General features: G+C 40.8%; 1 protein-coding gene across 12 annotated transcripts in view; it reads right to left on the reverse strand.

Annotated features, from left to right (window-relative positions):
• Positions 1-24,551, reverse strand: part of LOC124134232 (girdin-like) — a 71,159-nt gene continuing 46,608 nt past the window's right edge. For 6 of the 12 annotated variants that reach the window (XM_048403361.1, XM_048403356.1, XM_048403365.1 and 3 more), the window contains 5 exons: positions 22,279-22,319; positions 21,229-21,364; positions 18,915-19,341; positions 3,624-3,783; positions 1-1,262 (listed from right to left, as the gene is read on the reverse strand). In XM_048403361.1, the coding sequence (XP_048259318.1) occupies positions 3,651-3,783; positions 18,915-19,341; positions 21,229-21,364; positions 22,279-22,319 (737 nt within the window). In that variant the 3' untranslated portion in view covers positions 1-1,262; positions 3,624-3,650. Of the gene's footprint in view, positions 1,263-3,623; positions 3,784-9,071; positions 9,140-18,914; positions 19,342-21,228; positions 21,365-22,278; positions 22,320-24,551 lie in introns of those variants that run through there. The other 6 variants (XM_048403363.1, XM_048403350.1, XM_048403374.1 and 3 more) reach the window with 6 other exon arrangements.

The following is a 24,551-nucleotide window of genomic DNA, read 5'->3' on the forward strand; positions in this document are numbered from 1 at the left end:
GAAGTGGCAGCAGGATCGTGTCTAGTCCAGAGATTCTAAAAGTAGGATCAGGTTTGGGTCTGGTTTCAATATTACTTCATGCATTTTGTATTTTGGAAAGACAATCATTCTGGAAAGACAATCATGCTTGGCATGGGTATGCAAAACATGAGCAAGGGGATTAACTCCCATCATCTTATGCTCTTGTCTCAGTTATTACTCCATTTTCAAACAAAAACTTTTATTTGCATACTGAATTATCTGAATTTCTTCTCTCCTTATGTGCTAAGGAAAACAACAAATCTCTTCAATATTTCACTTCTCATGCCAAAAGTGAAACATGAGAAGTGGTAGTGAATTGTCTGTCTACTCCAGCCATGATCACTACTGAAAAGATGTGTTTCCCTGCTCTATCAATGCATGAAGAATTGCCCCAGACCAAGCTGACTAAAGTAGGTGAGTGCATGAAGGTATGAATGTTAACTACAATAAATATGTACACATACACAAGCAATAAATATCATTTACCAGATCTATATGACTTGAGATATCACAGACATGCTCTAATCCTGATACATGGAGACAGAAATCTCCCTCTAAAAGAGAAATGGAGACAATCTCACTACTTCAGACACTATGCATTGTAAGAATGCTGCTGTGACTCGATGTAGGCAGGAAGGAAAAATGCATCAATTTGCTGGCAGTTCTCGAGTTTGTTGTAAGGGCAAGCTAAATACTGCTGAATCCATTCTAATTTGCATCAGTATACTGTACATAAAACTCCTTAGAAATTATGATATTGGTAGTATATTACTCCGTATTGAGTAAAAGGAATATACATCCATTACCATCAAACAGATGTGTCTCACGTCCAACCATTCTTGACATCCGATCCAAATTTCTGAAGGTTCTGGGTCACAGTGTCATGTGACTTTCCTCAGAGTGCACTGCAAGGGTTTTTGGTCTGACATGTGACGGACACTCACTTCCTGCAAGGCTAAAATCCAGGCCATGGCCGACCAAGTTTCTGCCAGTTGTTCAATACATCTAAAATAGGACCATCATGGTCATCTCAGGACAATCTGTCTGGCTTGATGAAATATTGGTTCAGATGGCGTCACAACTTCATGTTGGTTGTGTAAGACTGATCCAACACATGATTGTCTTTGTTGCATTTTTGTTGTGGAGGCATCTGGTTGGTTGATTGCTGTACTTCGTAAACTTGTGTTTGGTTGGTCGATCATCTCACTTGCTACGTTTACATTTCAAGTACTTTGAGGTACCTGCACAGCAAAGAAGAACATAATTAGAACCAAGGACAGATGCTTCATGTTGGTACCAAGGATGTAACAAATGCCAAGGAGTTTAATACCTGTACTCTATTAGTATCATCCATCAAATACACAAACACGCAAGAAAGAAAGCTTCTACTTCAACTCTACATTGTGACAACATTTCTGTGGTCAATGATTATCTTTGCTTCTCAAGCTCTCACTGCAACCAAATATGTACCATAAAAAATCACTGTGTTATATATTATCCGAATATACAATGTACTGAATATGAAGATTGTAACGAGATAAGATGAAGGAACAGTCCCTGATGCATGATAAACATTGAGTTAGGGGAAATACCTACATTGAGAAAGGCGAAATACCTAATTTGAGAAAGCAAAATGCCTACATTGAGAAAGGGGAAATACCCACATTGACAAGGCAAAATGCCTACATTGAGAAAGGGGAAATACCCACATTGAGAAGGCAAAATGCCTACATCGAGAAAGGGGAAATACCCACATTGAGAAGGCAAAATGATACATCGAGAAAGGGGAAATACCCACATCAAGAAGGCGAAATAACATTGAGAAAGGCCTGCCTACTTCAAGAAGGTAAAATGTTGACATTGAGAATATCATTCCAACTTTGAGAAGGTAAAATACCTACACTGAGAAAGGTTTTATGCATACAATGAGAAAGTAAAACTGCCTACATTAAGATACAAATGAATATCAATGAAATGTAGAAAAAAAAGCATAGTCATGTTAATATTTTAAAATCATATGTGCACAAACTCAAAACAAAAAAGTACATAAAAACATCAAAACTGATATTGTATTCTTTGTAAAGATTTAGTCATGGAAAGCATTTAAAGCACGAAAACATGGACACACTTTCCATGCTATGAAATGGCAGTAGTCATGTCAACTCTCCATGTTTATAACTGTCGCTCATACTCAACCTCGCATCTTGACATGTGAACATAAGGCAAAAAAAATGTTATTAAGTTTCTGGTCCCCTCCTGTGTCATTTTCAATCCCCAGCCTTGGGCTCTTATATTTTCTGGATTCTTAAAGGCAGGCAACACCAACCTGCTTTTGCACAATTACTGCCTTTTGGGTGTGTAAGGTGCAGTTTAGACAGTCTTTTATGAATCTCTGCTGAAAGGGCATTCTAATGCCAGAGGCTACATTTTTCCTCCAGATGTTAATGTCATGCAAATGAGCTTGCCTCCTAACTAAAAAATAAAAAATAAATAAATCTAAAGCTTAGAGCTCTCGTTATTTTAGTCAATATTATTTTTCACCTACTAAGAATGATACTAAAAAATTTAGACAATGCAGAGTCGAGCAGAATGAACAATGATGGTTGTCCAGCAGAGCAGTAAAGCAGCATCTATTCGTATCTGGGAGCACCTGCAACTGGACACTGTATGAGAGGACACTGTAGATCTACAGATGTCATGGTGGACAGCAGGAAAACACTCATCCAATCACTGATCATACATATCACAGTTACACAAAAACATGTTTAAAGGGTATGTTGTGGAAAAAACAGACAAAACTGGACACGGAAGTTAACGTGCATGTTTATTTCACAGGACAAATGGAAAGACATTCATTTATCAACCTTCAGACATTCAGTCATTCTGTGAACTGTGCACTGACTGGACAAAGATTACCATGATATCCTTGACATCGGTGCCTGAATTATTTGGACAAGACAAAGATATACTGGTGGACATGATAGAAAGATAGTCATATCTACAAACACATTGACATGTAATATATGACAAGACACATGCTCCAGGACAAAATGAAAATACAGACATTATTAACATGAACAGTTTGTTGACAAGACATGACATGGACTGAGACACACATCCTGGTCACAGATGGACATCACAGCAGATTCACATCAGCAAGTTGACACCTAGGACAAAGAGAGACCTGATTCAAGACGAGGTCCCCAGAAACGTCTATGGGTTTCACTGCCAGACATTGAGGTGGTAGACATTGCAACACAACAAAATGTTTTGGTCATCTGCAGTACTTTGAAATTAAAAGGACAGTGACGTTCCAACTACTGCCATACATTAACTTAACATTTCTTACATGGCACAGGTCTCATAAGGTTCCCATTTCATTAAGCAGAAATATAAATAATCCAAATATAGCAGTTGACCTTGAATCCAAAATGATCATCATGTAATAATGTAGCATGTATTTTTATCATTTTTTAAAATATTTTCTTAATGGTAATGACTCATGCATTTCCTGGTGTGTTTGTGACAACGTGACCACTTCTATGTCGGCAGTGCCCTCAAGCCACATCTACATCTACACTGCTACATTTCTACCCAGTCACCTGCTCTGGCCAGCACCTCTAGATCCTCTAACTACTGCAAAGCAAAGACTTGTCACTCGACTTGCCGCGGCCACGTGGACGCAACAGCTGAGCTATCACCTTACTTGTTAATTTCGGTGGGTTCACTGATAGAATAGGTTTTGGATGGGTGTTACCACGCCTGGAAAGCAAGCACATGCAAAGAGCTGGTTAAGACTTGGGTACACACAGCGGCTGTCACTTCCACTTGTACATTAGGCAATGTCTTCCCAACTTGAAAATGAAAGAAAATGCTTTTCAACAACTACTTTGGAAGCCATGCCAAATCAGGGGAATGGGCCAGCCATATATTTATTGTATCAAATACTTGCTTCATTTAAAATCTGTACCTCATATGAATGACAATGTCATTGAGATGCTTGAGAAACTATATATTTCCAGGTATTATTTCATGGTAGGTTATGTAACAATTAACATTTCTTTGGTGTAATCAAACTGTGCAATGAAGTTACTTTAATGGGCAAATGGTAAGATTGAAAGTATACAGAAACTGTTCTATCCAAATTGCTCATCTCCATGTTCAATGCTTTCCAAACCTGAAAATATACAAGTCATGGATGCAAGTGAAAGTGACTTCATGTATTGACCATCACCACCCCTTCCAGCATGTTTTCCTCAATTAAGAGACTGGGGCCCTGTTCCACAAAGGGATCTTAGCGCAACATCTATGTTAAAGTTACGATAACCTTAGTGCTACGATAGCTTTGTGGCTGTTGGCCTTGTTGACTTTAGATGACTGTTAGACATGATCCTTTTAGAGGCCTGTTTTCAATGGAGCGGAAGCCCATATTTCTTTCATCTTTGTGTAGGGACATTACAAAACATGTTACTGCCTCCATATTTTTACCTGAAAAAAAATGCTTTAATGAACACCAATGTGTCTCACCTTGCTGTGTGCATAGAGAAAAGATGGTTCAGTTCAGTCATCTTTATGGGATTTAAATGTACTGGGGTGAAATCATTTACTGTAGCTCACCATGGTTTTATCACAGGCGAGCTCTTATTTCAAATGTTACCCTAGGATCAAGCCATTAGTAGAGGCCAGTCTCTTAATAGAGGAATACAGAACTCTATACAGACATTGAGAGAGAGAGAGGTTCTTTATAACATGGAGGAAACGGATGGTACTGAACTCCTGAAAATGGCCTACAACTGATGAATGGTATCAGTTCAATCCAACATGATTGTTTGACATGTAACTGAAACATAAATAACACTGTAACACAAGAATACATGGAATGACACCTCTTTTGAAAGGTGAAAGATGAATGAATATTAATTGGAATAAGAATGAGAAATGACTGAAAGAGGAATATCTGAAGCATAAATCCCTTGGAGATTAGTAGGTACTAAGTCACTAGAGGAGCATGTGATAGCTTTGGTAATCGCAAGGTTCCATACATGAATTCCTGCAAAGATATCGCAATGCACAAGCAGGTCTTCCGTTGGCATGTATCTGACATGAGACACCTTCTGCAATACCCTTTTACTGAGATCCCCTGTGCCCCTGCGCCCATAATACCCTTCTCCCGAGTTTCCGCACTTCCATGCTATTGAGTGCCGATGACCACAGGGTTGGTTTCATACGAGTCATCAAGTGATTACTGTGATACACATGCATATGGTTATCACTATTGTCATCACTTTATATTACTGAAATTGACAACTTTCATCTTTTCTCACCTGTACATTTGTGATTACAGGTGTACCTTTAAATGAGATCTGCACCAGCAAGGCCACATTGCTTGTTTTAATAAGGTGATCAACTTTCCTGTTTACTCACATCTAGTCATGTGACATAATCATATACTGACAGAAGCAAGCAAGGGTAATCTCCCAGAAAGCTGATTGATGTGTTCAGCTGTATACAGAGTTCTAAACAAGTCCACTTTTATTCCAAAATCTTGCATTTCAAAACAAATCTACTTCACTTTCTTACATACTTCTGTTTATTACAGCAAGTGTTTTTCAAAACGGAACTTACAGCGATGAATGAAGTAAATTATTTATTACACAGTACCCATATTTAATGTTAGATAGTGACATATGAATACAATGCTAGAATCCGATGGTTTGACCACACTGTTCCCTTAATGTGTAACTTGAGTAGTTCCAGATCTACAGTGATATACTGGTATCTGGTGAGACCAGTTGGTAGGTAGGTACATCAAATCAAGATCCAGATATATATACCGGTAGATTACTAAACGAGTCCTCTTTCGATTCTGTTCTTATTACAAACATCAATATCATTATCACACAAGCAATAAAAGTTACTATGATGTCAAATGCCAGTTTAATTACCAGCCCCTCAACCCCTTTACCCGAAAGTCAAATCACGGGTCTTTGGTCCTGAAAGCTCAATTAATCATATTCCATATAATAACTAAACTTCACTGAAAACGATTCCAATAATTGTGCCAGTAGATTCAAGGTTTGTGGCACAGATTTTTAAACTGCAGACAACTGAACAAAGGCAAAGAAACCCACACACCAAAATGCTGTCTGCATCCCCGAAGCCCTGCTGACATAAGCTGTTTGTACAACAGTGATTTGTACCCAATAAAAGCCAACTGTAGACCAGAACCAGGACCACCTCAATCCTCCACCCACCACCTCATCCAACACCAGAAGCTCAATGCACTAGAAGATGCAGATGCTAAGTTGATATCAATGGTTTCTTCATTTGTTGTTTAACTCCGTCACTCCAGCAACATTCCAGCTATATGATGTCAGTCTGCTAAATATCGACTCTAGACCAGACAATCCAGTCATTGACATCATGAGGGTTGGTGCACAATAAGTGAGGTGCAATCACGTACAATCTACAAAGTGACTGAGCCTCATCACCAGATCATTCATATTGGGTTACTGGGGTATAATTTTCAGAAGATAGCTGCAGTAACGGTATCTGTGCTGCTCCCTACAAACAACTTTGATATTGACTTGTCGCTACACAGAACTACAGGCTATCCCAAAGTGTTTTGCTGATAGATCCCGATCCAACTCTGCATCACACTTTGTAATACGAGGGGCGTTATAAGACCAAGTCGCAGAATATCTTTTGCACTTTTATTTTTCAATATAAACTCCATTCACTCAAAACACTTATTCCATTTGTCCTTCAAGCTTTTAATACCACTTTTATAGAAATCTGCAGATTGGCTCTCTAACCATGCCTCTGTGGCAGCCTTTATGTCCTTGTCATCCAGGAAACGTCTTCCACGTAGGGCAAATTTCATTTGCCGGAACAGGAAAAAGTTACTGGGGGCTAAGTCTGGGCTCTACAGTTAAATCATCCACCCTACAGCCCAGACTTAGCCCCCAGTGACTATTTCCTGATACTTAGATCGTGCAACAAAATATTTACGTATCACATTGGAAACCAGATCGGTAAAGATTTTGTATCTAAAACTCTGTACGCTCTCAATTATTCCAACCAATAAGCACATAGAATGTTGCATGATCGAGAATATAAGTCCCGGTACACATATTTGAAGGCAATGTGTTAGGAAGTGAATTGTGTTGCAGCTTTTGTGGATTTACGATTCATGTTCATTATGGCAGGGTTGTTAGTGAGACTTGTTCCGATTGGGAAAACAGTATGGAACTGCTCATAAGTCTGTGTAGTGGTACAAGTCAAAATCAAAATCGTTATAGGGAGCTGCACAGAGATGCTATTAACGCAGATAATTCAGCAGAGTGAGTTATTTTACATCACACCAGCAATTTTTCAGCCATTGGGATGCAGTTATCTTGAAATAATTCAATAACCAAAAATACTTTTGAACAAGTTGGAGCCAGTTCCTTCCCTTGAAAGTGGTATAGCTACGAACTGGTTCACTGTCTGCCAACCTGTTTCTTTATGCACAGGAATCAGAATTTGTAGATGTATCATGATATAACATTTATACTAAGTTTTCCTAAAATAATTAGATCCACATCAAGTGCTTTTATGGGTTATCATGGTGTAATATTTATACATCATTTCATATAATTATAGTTTATCAAGTAATACTTATCATCAGGTAAAATGCATATATAAAATATCAGTAGTTTCAGTTATAGCTTTTTAGATAGATGTGCTCCCATTACCTTAGGCTAGCATCTATCTAAAAAGCTATAACTGAAACTATTGATGTTTTATATATCCATTTTACCTGATGATAAACTATAATTATATGAAATGATGTATAAATATTACACCATGATAACCCATAAAAGCACTTGATGTGGATCTAATTATTATAGGAAAACTTAGTATAAATGTTATATCATGATAGATGTTTGGTCATCTTGGAAAAGAATAATGCTTTTATGTTCTTTCCTACTATTCCCTGTTCACATACCGGTATGTGTTGATTGTATCTGGCTGATAATTGAGAGATTATTTGGTCATTTACATGACTGTTTTCCTTACAGCTGATTCTTAAACACTAAGCATGTAAATGTTCCTTAATTGGCTTGATGATGAAGAAAAATTATGATATGACCTTTTCTAGAGGTTTGTACTGCATCCTACTGTGAATACTGCTACTTAACAAGGCAATATACATCTAGTGCCACCATAGCTTTGAAACATATTTGAACTATTTACACAATATGTATATCTATTTCAACAAAAACTTTGAAATATATACAAATTATAATGTTCAGTAGAAACAATATTGTAGATACCGTATTCGACGTAATAAGCGCCCAGAGCGCTCTCAAAATTAGAAATAGGGGGCTCTTATTAGAATATAATTTTGTGAAAAAAAACAGAGTTAAAAGATCGCAAATTTCTAGGTTTATGTACCTGAAATGATACAAAAGAAAAGTCTGTGCGTATTATACACGACAGATATATTTTTCTAAAAATTAATTGCCCATAATTAAGGGTGCATATAACACACGAGTGCGTATTTTACACAAATAAATAAGTCTTGTGTACATTGATCAATGGGAAGAGGTGCTAATTGGGATTGTTCACTAGCCAATATAGTGGCAAATATCACCGCGGGCGCTTATTAGAGCGGGGCGCTTTTTACGTCGAATACGGTAATGTTTTGAAAATTAAGTTGTGTTTAATATTTATGTTGAGTACAAATGTATGCTGAAGCAATTTCTGAGATAAGTAATAATTTTCTGAAATGATTTACTTTAATATTAATATTCCAAACACACACAACCAAAACAACATCAGATTCACAGTTCTCAAACACATACAACCAAACAACATTTCTAATACAACAAAAACACATTGTCAATTATCAACTTCAATATTCAAACTCCAACTTGGTAATGCAACAACGCAACAAATTAAGGGAGGACACCCATGCTAGAAATGTCATCAACAGGTGAAATTTATAACCAATGTTAATAGACAACATGAACAACGGTTAACTAGGAACGGGGTTAAAGTCTCACCAGGCACCACGCACACCTTAATTCTTGGATGTCTCAATCACCACGGCAACGACCCGACCTCTGCAAACCTTTACAAAAACACATAAATGGGTGAAAATAGACAACTCAGTAAAAACTATGTGAATCCAATGTGACAGCGAGGGGAAGGAACAGGATCTCTATTTCCATCTAGGTCTCTATTTCTGCATCTAGATCCCTTTTCTGCATCTTGATCTCTTTTTCTGTATCTAGAAAGCTATATCTCCATCTAGAACTGATTGTGGAAATCTTCACAGGGAGTTCACAACTATCTCAACTGCATATTGCAGTCACTGATACGTCCACAGACACCTGAGGCTCACATGACAGGTAGTGAGGCTTGGTGAGTCTAGTTGGAACAGTATGTCAACTTATTGTGAGAAAAAAGTCTGAAATGATGAAGGTGGTATGGAGCTGACAAAACAATAATCACAATAAGGGAAACTTTAGAAGATTTAGATAATTACTGTTTCTCCAAATATATAGTTATCAATGGTTTGTTTTTCAGATATGTTTGAAATTTCCTCCTCAATCCATGAAGTACAGAACAAATACATGGAGAGATATGTTTGATTCCCAATATTGCTGCAATGACAGCCTTGTCTGAATCTTATAAGTTTGGTGTAACAACACATGCCATTCTCTTTAACACTGTAAATTAAAGATAATACTTTTATTGATTTGTACCTCCCAATTTATCATTTGTAATAATCAACATTTGTGAAGATTTCCACAAGGCTACATAAGTCTATACTGGAGCCAGTAGCAGGTGCTTGTTATGAAGATTGAAGAGCCGTCTCACTAAGCATTTTTAGCTTCAACTAGTGTAACCATTTTACTATTACGTATATTTACTACTGTCACAGAGCTAAGATCTATTTGCGGAAAGGGCCCCTTGTCTTTAATGGGGCTGACATATTCCTCCAGAGGCAGTAACAGGTGCTTGTGAGGACACTCCACTACAAGTCTATGATGCATGGGGCCAACACACACATATATAGATATTCCTCCCGGGCCAATAGCAGGTGCTTGTTGTGAAGGCAATCTACTACATGTTTGCCATTTCCTGAGTATTCTGAGTGTCCTTTAGAAAAGCTGCTTCAGAGGAGACAAGCACCAGCAGTCAACTACACACCACTATCACCTAGTCATCATCACAGCTCACACAACAGAAGCAGTAGCTCTATTCATTAATGCAACTATTCCCTACATATGGTGCTAAATACAAATTTAGGATTCAGAAGCATTTGTTCTTCCAAATAACTCCATTCCTTCCCAGCAACATTAGGACAAATTTGGAAGACCAAAATGTTGTTTTTTTCTTTTTGTACTAATGGTAACATCATGTTGTTCCTGACAAATATCTTCAAATATGTGACTGGCATATAAATACTTTAATGGAAGATTGTACTGATGGAGAAAGATAGAGATGGCATTGCTAGGCATGACAAGGAAGGAAAAGCAGAGGAAGCAATACTGGTCTATTCTGTGGCCATAGAACTGCTGCAGTTGCCATGACTACACGTCTACCTACCACCACACAATGCTACAGGCTATGCTTTGGAAGCCACTACAATGTTGCAACTTGTATTACCCTCATAACACTAGTGGATGTTATTCCATATATGAGATTGTGGAAGCATATGCGATTTGTTTTTGTTTTTTGTTTAACGTCGCACTCAGCAATATTCCAGCTATATCACAGCAGTCTGTAAATAATCGAGTCTGGACCAGACAATCCAGTGATTGACATCATGAGCATCGACCCACGCAATTGAGGTACGATGACATGCATCAACCAAGTCAGCGAGCCTAACCATCCGATCCCGTTCGTCACCTTTTACGACAAGCACATTCGCCATTTACGGCAAGCATGGGTTGCTGAAGACCAAAACAGTGTTCAACTGGATATATAAGCTGTATTGTACTTACAGAAGAGAGAAATAAATAAACCTACAAGCTTTGAGGATTTATATATGTTTGTCCCAAACCATGGTGAGGAACTTTCAACACAATTTTACAAGGGACAGACAATCCGTATATTTGCATGTAAGTTATTCTGCATCTGTTACCCCCAGGTTTTATTTCTGGAAACATTTTGTAATGTTCTGTGATGTCATGAACAATAGATGATGTCATCCTCAGCTATTTGCAACATTGCACTGATACGTTGCCATGGGCTGCTTTGCAAACAATGAGAATACTTGGTGCCAAGTAACCAACCAGCATTCCAAAATTATGTAATGTTCAGTGAGACGTAGAGAAAATAATTTCACAGATAACCCTGTTGCTATGGGTTATATACACTTGTGTTATCTTCCATTCGGTTCGTAAAGGGTATCTGCCATGGATTCAGTTAAACATTATCTGTGAAGTAGTTCCTCGGTACTGGAAGCTCATCTCAAAAGTGAGCCCTGGCAGCTCAAGGCTGGGTTATATGATACAATGTGGGACATGCGGCAAATGTGGAAAAACATCCAAGACCTACCAGTCTTTGACTGTTGAATAGAATAGTATCAATACAGAATGCAAGGGATGGACATATTGTAGCCATGTGATGAGGATTATTGAGCCTGCAACGACCTCTGCATGATGTGAATATGAAGAGTGATTTTGGATTTGAATTCAGGAACAGCAGATCCTGACATAGTGAAGGGCCATAACTGTGCACACCATGGCACATTAGACCACTTGGCCTCAAGAACAAGATGAACACAACACAAAGAGATAACCACTCATCCCAAAATCCACTAAATAGTGGAAATATAATGCTATGGCCAAAGCTTCATTTATCAAGGCTTATATAATAACAAGCATGCAAGCAATATATATCAAACTCCTTCAACCTTTACTTTTTATGGAGCTCCAATAACCAACGAATAAAATCTGAAGGACAGTAGATTCTGGAAATCTTTTGATATTGACCAAGCTAAAAACTGTAATATTGGATGACACAAAAATGCCAAATATATATCAACTCAATCCTAGAGAACTAACTAACAAATGTATTAAAAAACAAAAATTACCCACACTACAATGATGACATCTAAGATTGCCAAGAAGACAGAATATGACAATGTCATGAGAAAAAAAAGGTTTACAATGAACCAATATTGTTATGAAATCTTTATAAAAAAATATGAGATTTATTAAAATGAAAAGATATTGGTGTTTGAATGCTAATTATTGATCATATCAACCAACAAAAACGAGTGAGTGAGTGAGTTTGGTTTAACGCCGCTTTTAACAGTATTCCAGTTATATCGCGGCGTGTCAGCTTAATGTGGGAGGAAAGCCCGAAGTGATGCAGGTCTCAGACGTTTACCACTTCGGTGAAACCCACGAGCACGGGTATGGTGCTGACAAACCTAGAAACATAATTGGGGCGAACCGGGATTCGAACCCACAATCATAGGTTTCTGGCGTGCCCAAGGGATGCAACTCTGCACAGCGAATCGTGGCGCCTTAGACGACTGGGCCACCCGTGCCTCCACCAACAAAAATGAATAAAATAATTTCTTTTTCATACAAGAGTACATTATAGCCCACCTGGTCAGTGATACAGATATACACCATCTAGGACATAACCACATCTATGTTAATACATTATCAGTAAAGAAATAAGAGACAATACACCTCTGAGAATCTTGATACAAATAGATATCTGATGTGAATGCGTGATGCACTTAATACAATGTTGTTATTAAAATGGAATTAAAACAAACAAAATTAAGGGGTTCCAACTGAACCCACAAAACTAATTATTCAACCTACCCCAAATTTGTAAACTCCCAACTGAACAAAATGTGTGGCCTGGAGGCCTGGGTTATCACGCAAACACAACAAATATCCCCCTCTATTAATGCTGATGAATATATATATTGATAAAGGAGTGAAGCTAGGTGGGTTTAGGCCTGCTTAAATATATCAACATGCAATAGATTATGAAACATGGGTTTTATATCTCCCCATGTCTTTATACAGATCTTAATAATCTGACATGTCCTTGGATCATTTGAGTTGGAATTTTACAGAATTTCTACAAAAAGCTCCTCATGAAATAAAGCTGTGATTCTTATAAATATTACTGGTGAACTTTGTTTTCCAAAGATATAGTTTGGTTCTGAAACCACTTTGTAGGGGAATGTATTACATCATAGCATGCCTGCCTAACAAGGGAAGAAAGCCGTAGGTGGCCTGCCCTAGACATGTAGAGATGTTGGTGACACAAGCACAGGAAAAGAAAAACCAAGGACCACAGTCCATGTAGAACTGTCACTGGAACCGATGACAGATGATCCCCAGCAGCTAAGGGTACGATGAGTTAGTGATTGAGTATGATTTTAGGCCGCTTTTCGCAATATTCCAGCAATATCACAGCAGGGGACACCAGAAATTGGCTTCACACCATGTGGGAAATCAAACCTGGGTCCTTGGCATGATGAGCGAACACTTTAACCAGTAGACTACCCCACTGCCCCACGCTGTGTTAAAACACATATACACAGGATGTTTGCTGCTTAATGTGTGATATTCTGCTCCCCTGTAATGATAATAGGTCTGGTCACATGCTATCCATAACTCTAGAAATGATACACACTGTCTCTATGAGAAAATGAATTAATGTAGTTTTTCCTTTCAATTTGAAATGACAAGGGGAGATAACCAGGGATGTATGCTATGGAGATAGAAAGAAACAGCTTGTCAGTACATGTCAGAGGTCGATTTTATCTTACCTCGACGTTCTTGCAGAAATTTTTCCTGGCGGTCACAATGTATGCTAAGCACATACAATACATGTGACCGATAACAACTGTGAAACAATATGTACAAATATGTTTAGACTGTCTACAGATGTGCAAAGAAAAGATTAATATGAAGTAATGAGAAAGTGCAAGAATTATTCAGCCATTTTCTATTATCACATCCACCCCTTAGACTGCCCCCAACCCTTAACCAAATCCTCCCACCCAACCCCTAAACACTATCCTACACATAAATTTGGTCTACGTTTTATCGTAAAAGTAACAGGAAAAATGATGATGAAATACTGCTGAGCATCCCACTACACATTTTACTCTGCATTGTTACAAAAGTAGGTGGTTGGTGCAAGCTGTTTGGCAAAATACACACCGACTGCAAAATAGTTCTCATCTGAAGCGGTCGTTAAACTCCAAACGACAGACAAAATGGATATTCGACGAGAAAATCAAATGAAGAAAAGAACTAATTTTTAAAAGTACTGTTAATCCTTATTACTGACTTCTGTTTGATTGTTTGTTAAGGCCACACTCTGCAATATTCAAGCTATGTGATGGTGATATGTAAATAATTGAGTCTGGACAAGACAATCCAGTGAGCAACGATCCATGCCATTGAGGTACAATGACACAAAAACAACCAAGTCACCAAACCCTACCACCTGATCCATTCAGTCACCACTTTCCGACTAGCATAGGTTGCTGGGTACCAATTCTAACCTGGAATCCCCACTCCTACAGACTAAAAGTCCTAGATCTTACTCTTTATGACAAAAGACCACCCCATCATGCTCCTCATTACCTACCACACCCAAAAATAACAATGCAAAACAATGGGCAGGTCTCCTGGTACGGCAGGTGGAGTGAGTGAGTGAGTTGGGTTTTACGCTGCTTTTAACAGTATTCCAGTTATATCACGGCGTGCCAGCTTGATGTTGGGGGAAAGTCTGGAGTGATGCAGGACTCAGACTATTACCACTTTGGTGAAACCCGCAAGCATGGGTATGGTGCTGACAAACCTAGAAACATAATCGAGGTAAACCGAAATTCGAACCCACAATCATAGGTTTCTGGCGTGCCCAAGGGACACAACTCTGCACAGCGATTGGGCCACCTGTTCCCCCCTATGGAAGGTGTGGTTAGACCAAGTTGAGGTAGAAGGGGAGTGATCAACGTATGGTGTCTAGACCAGGTCAGAAAGAAATGGAATGATTGAAACAGCTCCATGCAGCACAGAAGGGAATGTATGTATGAGGTCTGGGAACAAGGCCATCGACCCAGGTGAGATACAGCATCTATAGGACAGAATACAGCTCCATGCAACACAGAAGGGAATGTATGTATGAGGTCTGGGAACAAGGCCATCGACCCAGGTGAGATACAGCATCTATAGGACAGAATACAGCTCCATGCAACACAGAAGGGAATGTATGTATGACGGCTGGGAACATGACCATCTACCCAGGTGAGATACAGCATCTGTAGGACAGAATACAGCTCCATGCAACACAGAAGGGAATGTATGTATGAGGTCTGGGAACAAGGCCATCGACCCAGGTGAGATACAGCATCTATATGACAGAATACAGCTCCATGCAACACAGAAGGGAATGTATGTATGAGGTCTGGGAACAAGGCCATCGACCCAGGTGAGATACAGCATCTATAGGACAGAATACAGCTCCATGCAACACAGAAGGGAATGTATGTATGACGGCTGGGAACATGACCATCTACCCAGGTGAGATACGGCATCTATATGACAGAATACAGCTCCATGCAACACAGAAGGGAATGTATGTATGAGGTCTGGGAACATGACCATCTACCCAGGTGAGATACAGCATCTATAGGACAGAATACAGCTCCATGCAACACAGAAGGGAATGTATGTATGAGGTCTGGGAACAAGGCCATCTACCCAGGTGAGATACAGCATCTGTAGGACAGAATACAGCTCCATGCAACACAGAAGGGAATGTATGTATGAGGTCTGGGAACAAGGCCATCGACCCAGGTGAGATACAGCATCTGTAGGACAGAATACAGCTCCATGCAACACAGAAGGGAATGTATGTATGAGGTCTGGGAACAAGGCCATCGACCCAGGTGAGATACAGCATCTGTAGGACAGAATACAGCTCCATGCAACACAGAAGGGAATGTATGTATGAGGTCTGGGAACAAGGCCATCGACCCAGGTGAGATACAGCATCTGTAGGACAGAATACAGCTCCATGCAACACAGAAGGGAATGTATGTATGAGGTCTGGGAACATGACCATCTACCCAGGTGAGATACGGCATCTATAGGACAGAATACAGCTCCATGCAACACAGAAGGGAATGTATGTATGAGGGCTGGGAACATGACCATCTACCCAGGTGAGATACGGCATCTATATGACAGAATACAGCTCCATGCAACACAGAAGGGAATGTATGTATGAGGGCTGGGAACAAGGCCATCTACCCAGGTGAGATACAGCATCTATAGGACAGAATACAGCTCCATGCAACACAGAAGGGAATGTATGTATGAGGGCTGGGAACATGACCATCTACCCAGGTGAGATACGGCATCTGTATGACAGAATACAGCTCCATGCAACACAGAAGGGAATGTATGTATGAGGGCTGGGAACATGACCATCTACCCAGGTGAGATACGGCATCTATATGACAGAATACAGCTCCATGCAACACAGAAGGGAATGTATGTATGACGGCTGGGAACAAGGCCATCGACCCAGGTGAGATACGGCATCTATATGACAGAATACAGCTCCATGCAACACAGAAGGGAATGTATGTATGACGGCTGGGAACATGACCATCTACCCAGGTGAGATACGGCATCTATATGACAGAATACAGCTCCATGCAACACAGAAGGGAATGTATGTATGAGGGCTGGGAACATGACCATCTACCCAGGTGAGATACGGCATCTATATGACAGAATACAGCTCCATGCAACACAGAAGGGAATGTATGTATGAGGGCTGGGAACAAGGCCATCGACCCAGGTGAGATACGGCATCTATATGACAGAATACAGCTCCATGCAACACAGAAGGGAATGTATGTATGACGGCTGGGAACATGACCATCTACCCAGGTGAGATACGGCATCTATATGACAGAATACAGCTCCATGCAACACAGAAGGGAATGAATGTATGAGGGCTGGGAACATGACCATCTACCCAGGTGAGATACGGCATCTATATGACAGAATACAGCTCCATGCAACACAGAAGGGAATGTATGTATGAGGTCTGGGAACATGACCATCTACCCAGGTGAGATACAGCATCTATATGACAGAATACAGCTCCATGCAACACAGAAGGGAATGTATGTATGACGGCTGGGAACATGACCATCTACCCAGGTGAGATACGGCATCTATATGACAGAATACAGCTCCATGCAACACAACAGGACACTGTCTGAAGGAGGATGGTGCAAGAGATGAGGCCTTGTCAGTAGACTGAAAAGGGCGCCATGCAAAGTGTATGAACATCAGTCAGTCACACATTCTTCAAGGAATCAGTACATAAGTTGATATACCTTCACACTCTCTATGCTTGAAGAGGGTCTGGACTTTGCCAAAACTTGCAGTCTCGACATGTTTGACTTAACTTATTCAAAACACTTTTTTGTATGCTGTATTCTCAGTGATGTCAATCTCATGGTGATTCAATCTGCTACTGATTACATGGAGACAATGTCACAGTTTGACATAAATCATCAGTTACAATGTGAAGACTAGACTGTTTCAGACATACATAAGGTGACTTGTGTTTGTATGTGTCCTGTAGATGTGGTCCCTAGCATGTGTGTATTAGTCTTCAGCTCACAACACTGCTGTGTCCACTCTTCCTATGCATACCCTACACTACACACACTGTAAAGAGGAGGTTTTAGTAGAGAATTACAGAAGTAAGTACAGAGTGCAGAGTTTACAGGTGCAATACACAGGGATTACAGAGAACGGTGTGCTGGGATTACCATCTGGAAGTGTACACAGGTAGGTTCTGTGATTATCATTGGGCAATGAAACAGGAAGGGGTTCTATTATCATTGGGCCATATGAACAGGAAGGGTTGCTATTATCATTGGGCCATATAGACAGGAAGGGTTACTATTATCATTGGGCCTTGTTATGACAGGAGGGGTTGCTATTATCATTGGGCCATATAAACAGGAAGGGTTCCTATTATCTTTGGGCCATATAGACAGGAAGGGTTCCTATTACCATTGGGACATATAGACAGGAAGGGTTCCTATTACCATTGGGACATATAGACAGGAAGGGTTCCTATTACCATTCGGACATATAGACAGGAAGGGTTCCTATTACCATTGGGACATATAGACAGGAAGGGTTGATATCATCATTGGGCCATATAAACAGGAAGGGTTGATATCATCATTGGGCCATATGAACAGGAAGGGTTACTATTATGACTGGGCCTTGTTATGACAGGAGGGGTTGCTGTATAGACAACCCTATATAAACAGGAAGGAGTTCTATTATTATAACGGGAAGGGGTTTCTGTAATTATGATGTAGCTGTCATTGTCTGGCTTTCATCAGGCAAAGCATGAAGGGCAAAGTTTGTATCAATGTCAAACGGCTGTGTCAACAAAGGTGTTGCGTGCCAATTGTAGGGTTGTGTCTACAGGAAGATGCAAGACCTGGACTAGGTTAGTGAACACACAACACCGGATACAGAACTGAATTTACATATTTCATCAAGTCAACATAGTTATTTCTTAAAATCTGAATACATTAACAAAACAATGGAACATTTTTTATCAATGAAAAAAAGTAATAACTATGACCAACCCATATATGACCCTTTCCATAATGGGCTGACCACATGTTGCCAAGAAACAAATCAAACCATGACTATCCAAACCCAACAATGATCAATTACCAGCCATAACCTTTCAATCCTTTTATTTCAGAATTCCTCATCAGGTCCCCCATACAGGAAATGGGTCACATATAGACTTTCCTTTCCAACATTCCGGCATCTGCTGCAGATACTCACTTCTGTATGAGAGCATTGATGTCCTTCTGCTCCTGGGTGTCCTGCAGATTACCCTGTCCCTCCCCTGCCTCGGCTCCACTAGTGGCTCCTGGCTCCAGGCCACCCTGTGGCCGTGAGGCTCCAGCCACCACCTCCTGCCTCACTTTGGGTTTGGGGAGCGTTGGCGGAGGTGGCCCCTTGGATCCTGACCGTCCTACTCCTAGTTTGTTGAATCCCGTCTGGTCTGATGATGAGGGCGATTTGCTGTCGGGGACTTTGGGGGTTGTCAGGGTGACTCCCTTACCCCTGAACCCTAATCTTCCTGTAGTGAAGGAAAATGGTTTCACTTTTTTCTCGGGCTCCTCGGTTGTGGCATCGCTGTGACTTCTATACTTAGAAATCAAACTCTGCAGTCGACCAGAACCTTCTGTCGATGATTTCTCTGGCTCTGGGAAGAAAGGGAATACAAGAGAATTATTTGAGGAAGCCTTGCTTTAACATCTGGAAAATATTTGGAGCACTCATAGTTTGTTTAAAACTTTACCATTATGGTGAAAATGACCCATTTTGATTTTTATCCCATATATACTTTTCACAGGTAAGATTAAGTAATATACAACTATTACATGATTCCATAATAAGCTGTACTGTAATATTCATAATGATTGTGATTTGTGAAGATGCTCCTTGAAATTTTCAATCAACTTATCATTACACACTTCCATATCATAAAATTATACGAATAAAACTTTAATAAACATACATTAATTCATGAGTCTAGCACTCCTCTCAGCAACATTGACAAGAAATATACAATTAGATTCAAAGAAACAATATTCTAAAGACCTCAAGTTGAACATGAATACCAAAATCATCAGCAAAGAAAAGCATCCTCACCCAAATCTGACAATAGAACCAAAGCAATAAAATTAACATAAAAAGAGGCAAAACAAAAATAGTAAATTCAAACTTTAAAAAAACCTACCCACCCCCAACCCTTACTGATATGACACATGGTGATGTGCTCATTAGAATCAACTGGAACTGTCAAAGAAACTGTGAATGTTAGAAACAACTGTCATGCAAAGAGTGCTAATTCTTGATACACAATAGACAACAGTAATGTCTTTCTGTCTCTGTCTGTCTGTCTGTCTGTCTGTCATGTTGAAGCTGTGATGTAGTTTCTGTGATACCACGGACAACCTCTATAGCCACAGCTTACAACAACTAGCACTACGACTGCCTATGTTAAAGTAAGGGAGCACGGACAATCTCAGAGCTAAGACCGTTTTGTGGAACTGAGCCCTGGGTGCCTTTGTACAAAACAAGCTTAGTGCTACAACTGCCGTAAGTCTATCCTAAGGTATGGGACTTACGATCACCTTAGTGCAAAGATAGCTTTGTTCAACGGCGCCCAGGGTCACAAAAATGATGTTAGCACTACAACTATCATAAACCTATGTTCAAATATAGGGATTACGACAGTCATAGTTATTGCCCAGTACTCACTAAAGCACATAGAATTACTACCGAAATTCAATTTAAAGCATGTGAATTACAACAGTCTTAGTCTTACGATCACTGTGTGTATATGGGTCAGGTCATTAAAAAGTGTAACTATCAGGACCTGATGAAGAGATTTTACCTGGACAGACACTAATATGGCAAACGTATCCTAAATAACCGATATAGGTTTATATATTGACATAGATATGGGTACAGAGTTGTAGAAAGATAGTCACTTTGATAGACAGTAAACTAACGTTTATAACGAACACGCTTATAACAAACTGACGGATATAACTGACTACGCGTCCATGTGCTGTGTATAGGCTGTGTATATGATTATAATGAACTATGATTATAACGAACTACAATTAGTGGTTCCTTTGGGTTCGTTATTACCGTAGTTTACTGTAGATGCTGATAGTTGAAGACAGATGTTAATATGTTGTTGAAACTTCATGTTCTATACTAGGATTATGAAAGCTAACCTTAAAGTGGGAAGAATGCCTGGCTGTGACAGACAGTTACAGAAGAACATGGCAAGAGAAAGTCAAAATTAAGAAATTTTTATAAGCATAAGAAAACTTACTTATCATACTGTTACCAATATACTGTCAAATAAATGACTGATAATACAATCCTCCATGAAAATTCTTAATTAATAATCTGATGTGAAATATTATCTACAGACAGAAAGTCCAAACGATGGTGCTGTACTCCGTGATACTTACACACAAGTGAGAGAACAGAACAGTGCTCCCCTCCCTCTAACACACACACTAGCCAACACGGCAGCCTGCAACTGGACACAACCAACATCTTTACTTACTGAAAAAGAACTGGGCACCATACAATCCTGTCGCAGGGTTGAGTTTACCTTGCTCACTAGGGGGCGCTGGCTTGGCCTCCAGGAACTTCTTACTAAGAAGAGGATCGGTTTGAATCACTCTTGGAACCGAACTTTCCTGGAATATAAACAAAACTTCATGAGACCTCAATCTTTTGGCTTTCCACGAGGAGATCTTGGTGACACTGTATTGTCACTACTTCATGGTCTTGTATACACTACGTTCCTCCGTCGCCTGTTAATACATGTAGCAGCTGGGCTTTGTAGTGGTGAGACATTCTTTTTTCAGAAGGTTAATGAGTGAGTTGGGTATACGCCGCTTTTAACAGTATTCCATGGCCAGTTATATCACGGCGTGTCAGCTTAATGTGGGAGGAAAGCCTGAAGTGATGCAGGTCTGAGACTTTTACCACTTCAGTGAAACCCTCGAGCACGGGTATGGTGCTGACAAACCTAGAAACATAATCGGGGTGAACCGGGTGAACCAACAATCATAGGTTTCTGGTGTGCGCAAAGGACGCAACTCTGCACAGCGAATCGTGGCGCCTCAGACGACTGGGCCACCTGTGCCCTAGAAGGCTCATGAACTGAGGCCATTTATAACTCATGGACAGCATATGAGCCCAATAATGCATGAACAGCTGGAGACCTCAACCATTGCCTCTCCGGGCAGAGGCTCTACCACTAGACTACAGAAGCAGGCTGGTCAATGGGAGGGACATGGAAGGGACATAACTCATAATAGCCACTGGTGGCATTACAATCGAGCCATGAAATTCCGGCCCAGTTCATCATTGGTGGAAACTTGGACTTTGACAGTCAGTTAACTCCCTTGCCTCGAGAGAAGATGTGGCCACACAGGAGAGGATGTGTTTGAGGAAGACAGCAACAGCTGTCCTAGAAGTAGCTGTATCAAAGCATAGTAAACAAGTGAAGGACATAACAAATTTCTGAACACTTGACATGAGAAAAATCTCGATGAAATTGTAAAATTCAGGGTTTCGTAACCTTGGCAACCTGGGTATCTCTCACCTTCTTCTTCAGAGCATCCTGCAGCTCCTCCTGGAGGGACCCTGAGGAACCAGAAACAAGTGAACATTCTCGTGAGTTTCACCGAGGACCACTGTAGACATGATACAATTGTTTGTTTCCTGTTTAACGCTGCACTCAGCAATATTCCAGCTATATAACAGTGGCCTGTAAATAATCGAGTCTTGACCAGACAGTCCAGTGACTGATATTGGGAGCAACGATCTATGCACGGATCCATTGAGATACCTCCTACGACAAGCATATGTTGCTGGGGAATATTTCTAACCCCTAACCCTTAAGTGTTACTGTACGACAAAGGCTCAACAAATATAACTTTCAACAGGGCTTTTCAACCATTTTCACAAACAAATTTTCTGCTGAAGCCATTAAGCCATGTTGGAGAACACGTCTTAAATGTAACGGTGTATGGACCACCTCGACGATGAACAAATTGCATTGACAAAGTCTCACATTGCCTTTCAGGCCAGGGGAGCTAAAAATATGCAATGGATCACTAATTCCAGAAACACTTTAAGCATTATTTTTCCTTCATTTACTCATTTCTCATTTTACCCTCAAAAGCAATGAAATACATTTTGCTGTTATTTGTATTGGTTTAAAAAAAATATATCTGCAAATCAAGCAAATTAATACAACAAAATTCAAAAGCTCTTGTACACTCCAACAAATACTGATGTTATTCCTACAGCTGGAACACACACTTTATATATTCACTTCAAATGTTAGTAACTATTTCAACAATAATTGTGCTAACCTGATGTGGCAGAATTATCTCCCTTGGCCCACTTGACCTTTTCTAATGGAAGATATCCAAAAGCGAAAAAGTGCATAGGTTTTCACACTGGTGACAACAATATTACAGGATGGCTTGTTGTCAAGTCTGAGAGAAGATATATTCTGCCCCAGTGTCAAGCAGAAATATGGGAAACAGAATGTCTATTATTTAATGGATATGCAGCAAAAATGGTTTATATGTCCTCATAAAATTGAAAAAAAAAAGTTTCAATGTAAAGCAAGTTCATTCTAAAATTAGTTCTAGTGTACCTCTGGGCACTAAGCACTATCAGATCTGCATACATCTACCTGATGTTCCCAATCATCTGGAGAATCTCCAGATGCTGTCTCATTTTGAAAAATCTACTATTTGTTATATATACCCAAACATATCCCCAAGCCCACAGATGCCTACCCAAACCTTTAACAAACAAAACCTTGACCCCTGACCTATCAATCCCATCCTTATCTCCACCCAAACACCCCAACCCTTCCTGACCCTCCCTGATGTCCATCAATCCCCAACCCCACCCTGACTCTCCCAAACCCCACCCTGACTCTCTCCAACCCCATCCTGACTCTCCCCGACCCCACCCTAACTCTCCCAAACCCCACCCTGACTCTCTCCAACCCAACCATGACTCTCTCCAACCCCACCCTGACTCTCCCCGACCCCACCCTGACTCTCCCCAACCCCACCCTGACTCTCCCCCAACCCCACCCTGACTCTCCCCAACCCCACCCTGACTCTCCCTGACCCTACCCTGACTCTCCCTGACCCCAGCCTAACTCTCTCCAACCCCACCCTGACTCTCCCCGACCCTACCCTGACTCTCCCCCAACCCCACCCTGACTCTCCCCAACCCCACCCTGACTCTCCCTGACCCCAGCCTAACTCTCTCCAACCCCACCCTGACTCTCCCTGACCCCAGTCTAACTCTCTCCAACCCCACCCTGACTCTCCCCGACCCTACCCTGACTCTCCCCGACCCCACCCTGACTCTCCACAACCCCACCCTGACTCTCCCCAACACCACCCTGACTCTCCCCGACCCTACCCTGACTCTCCCCGACCCTTCCCTGACTCTCCACAACCCCACCCTGACTCTCCCCAACCCCACCCTGACTCTCCCCAACCCTACCCTGACTCTCCCCGGCCCCACCCTGACTCTCCCCAACCCCACCCTGACTCTCCCCGACCCTACCCTGACTCTCCCCAACCCCACCCTGACTCTCCCCGACCCTACCCTGACTCTCCCCGGCCCCACCCTGACTCTCCCCAACCCCACCCTGACTCTCCCCAACACCACCCTGACTCCCCTCAACCACACCCTGGCTCTCCCGACCCCACCCTGACTCTCTCCAACCCAACCCTGACTCCCCTCAACCCCACCCTAACTCTCCCCAACACCAGCCTAACTCTCCCCAACCCCACCTTGACTCTCTTCAACCCAACCCTGACCCTCCTCAACCCCACC

The sequence above is a fragment of the Haliotis rufescens genome, unplaced genomic scaffold (assembly GCF_023055435.1).
Source record: "Haliotis rufescens isolate VD_foot unplaced genomic scaffold, xgHalRufe1.0.p SCAF_1, whole genome shotgun sequence".
Taxonomy (NCBI): Eukaryota; Metazoa; Mollusca; class Gastropoda; order Lepetellida; family Haliotidae; genus Haliotis; species Haliotis rufescens.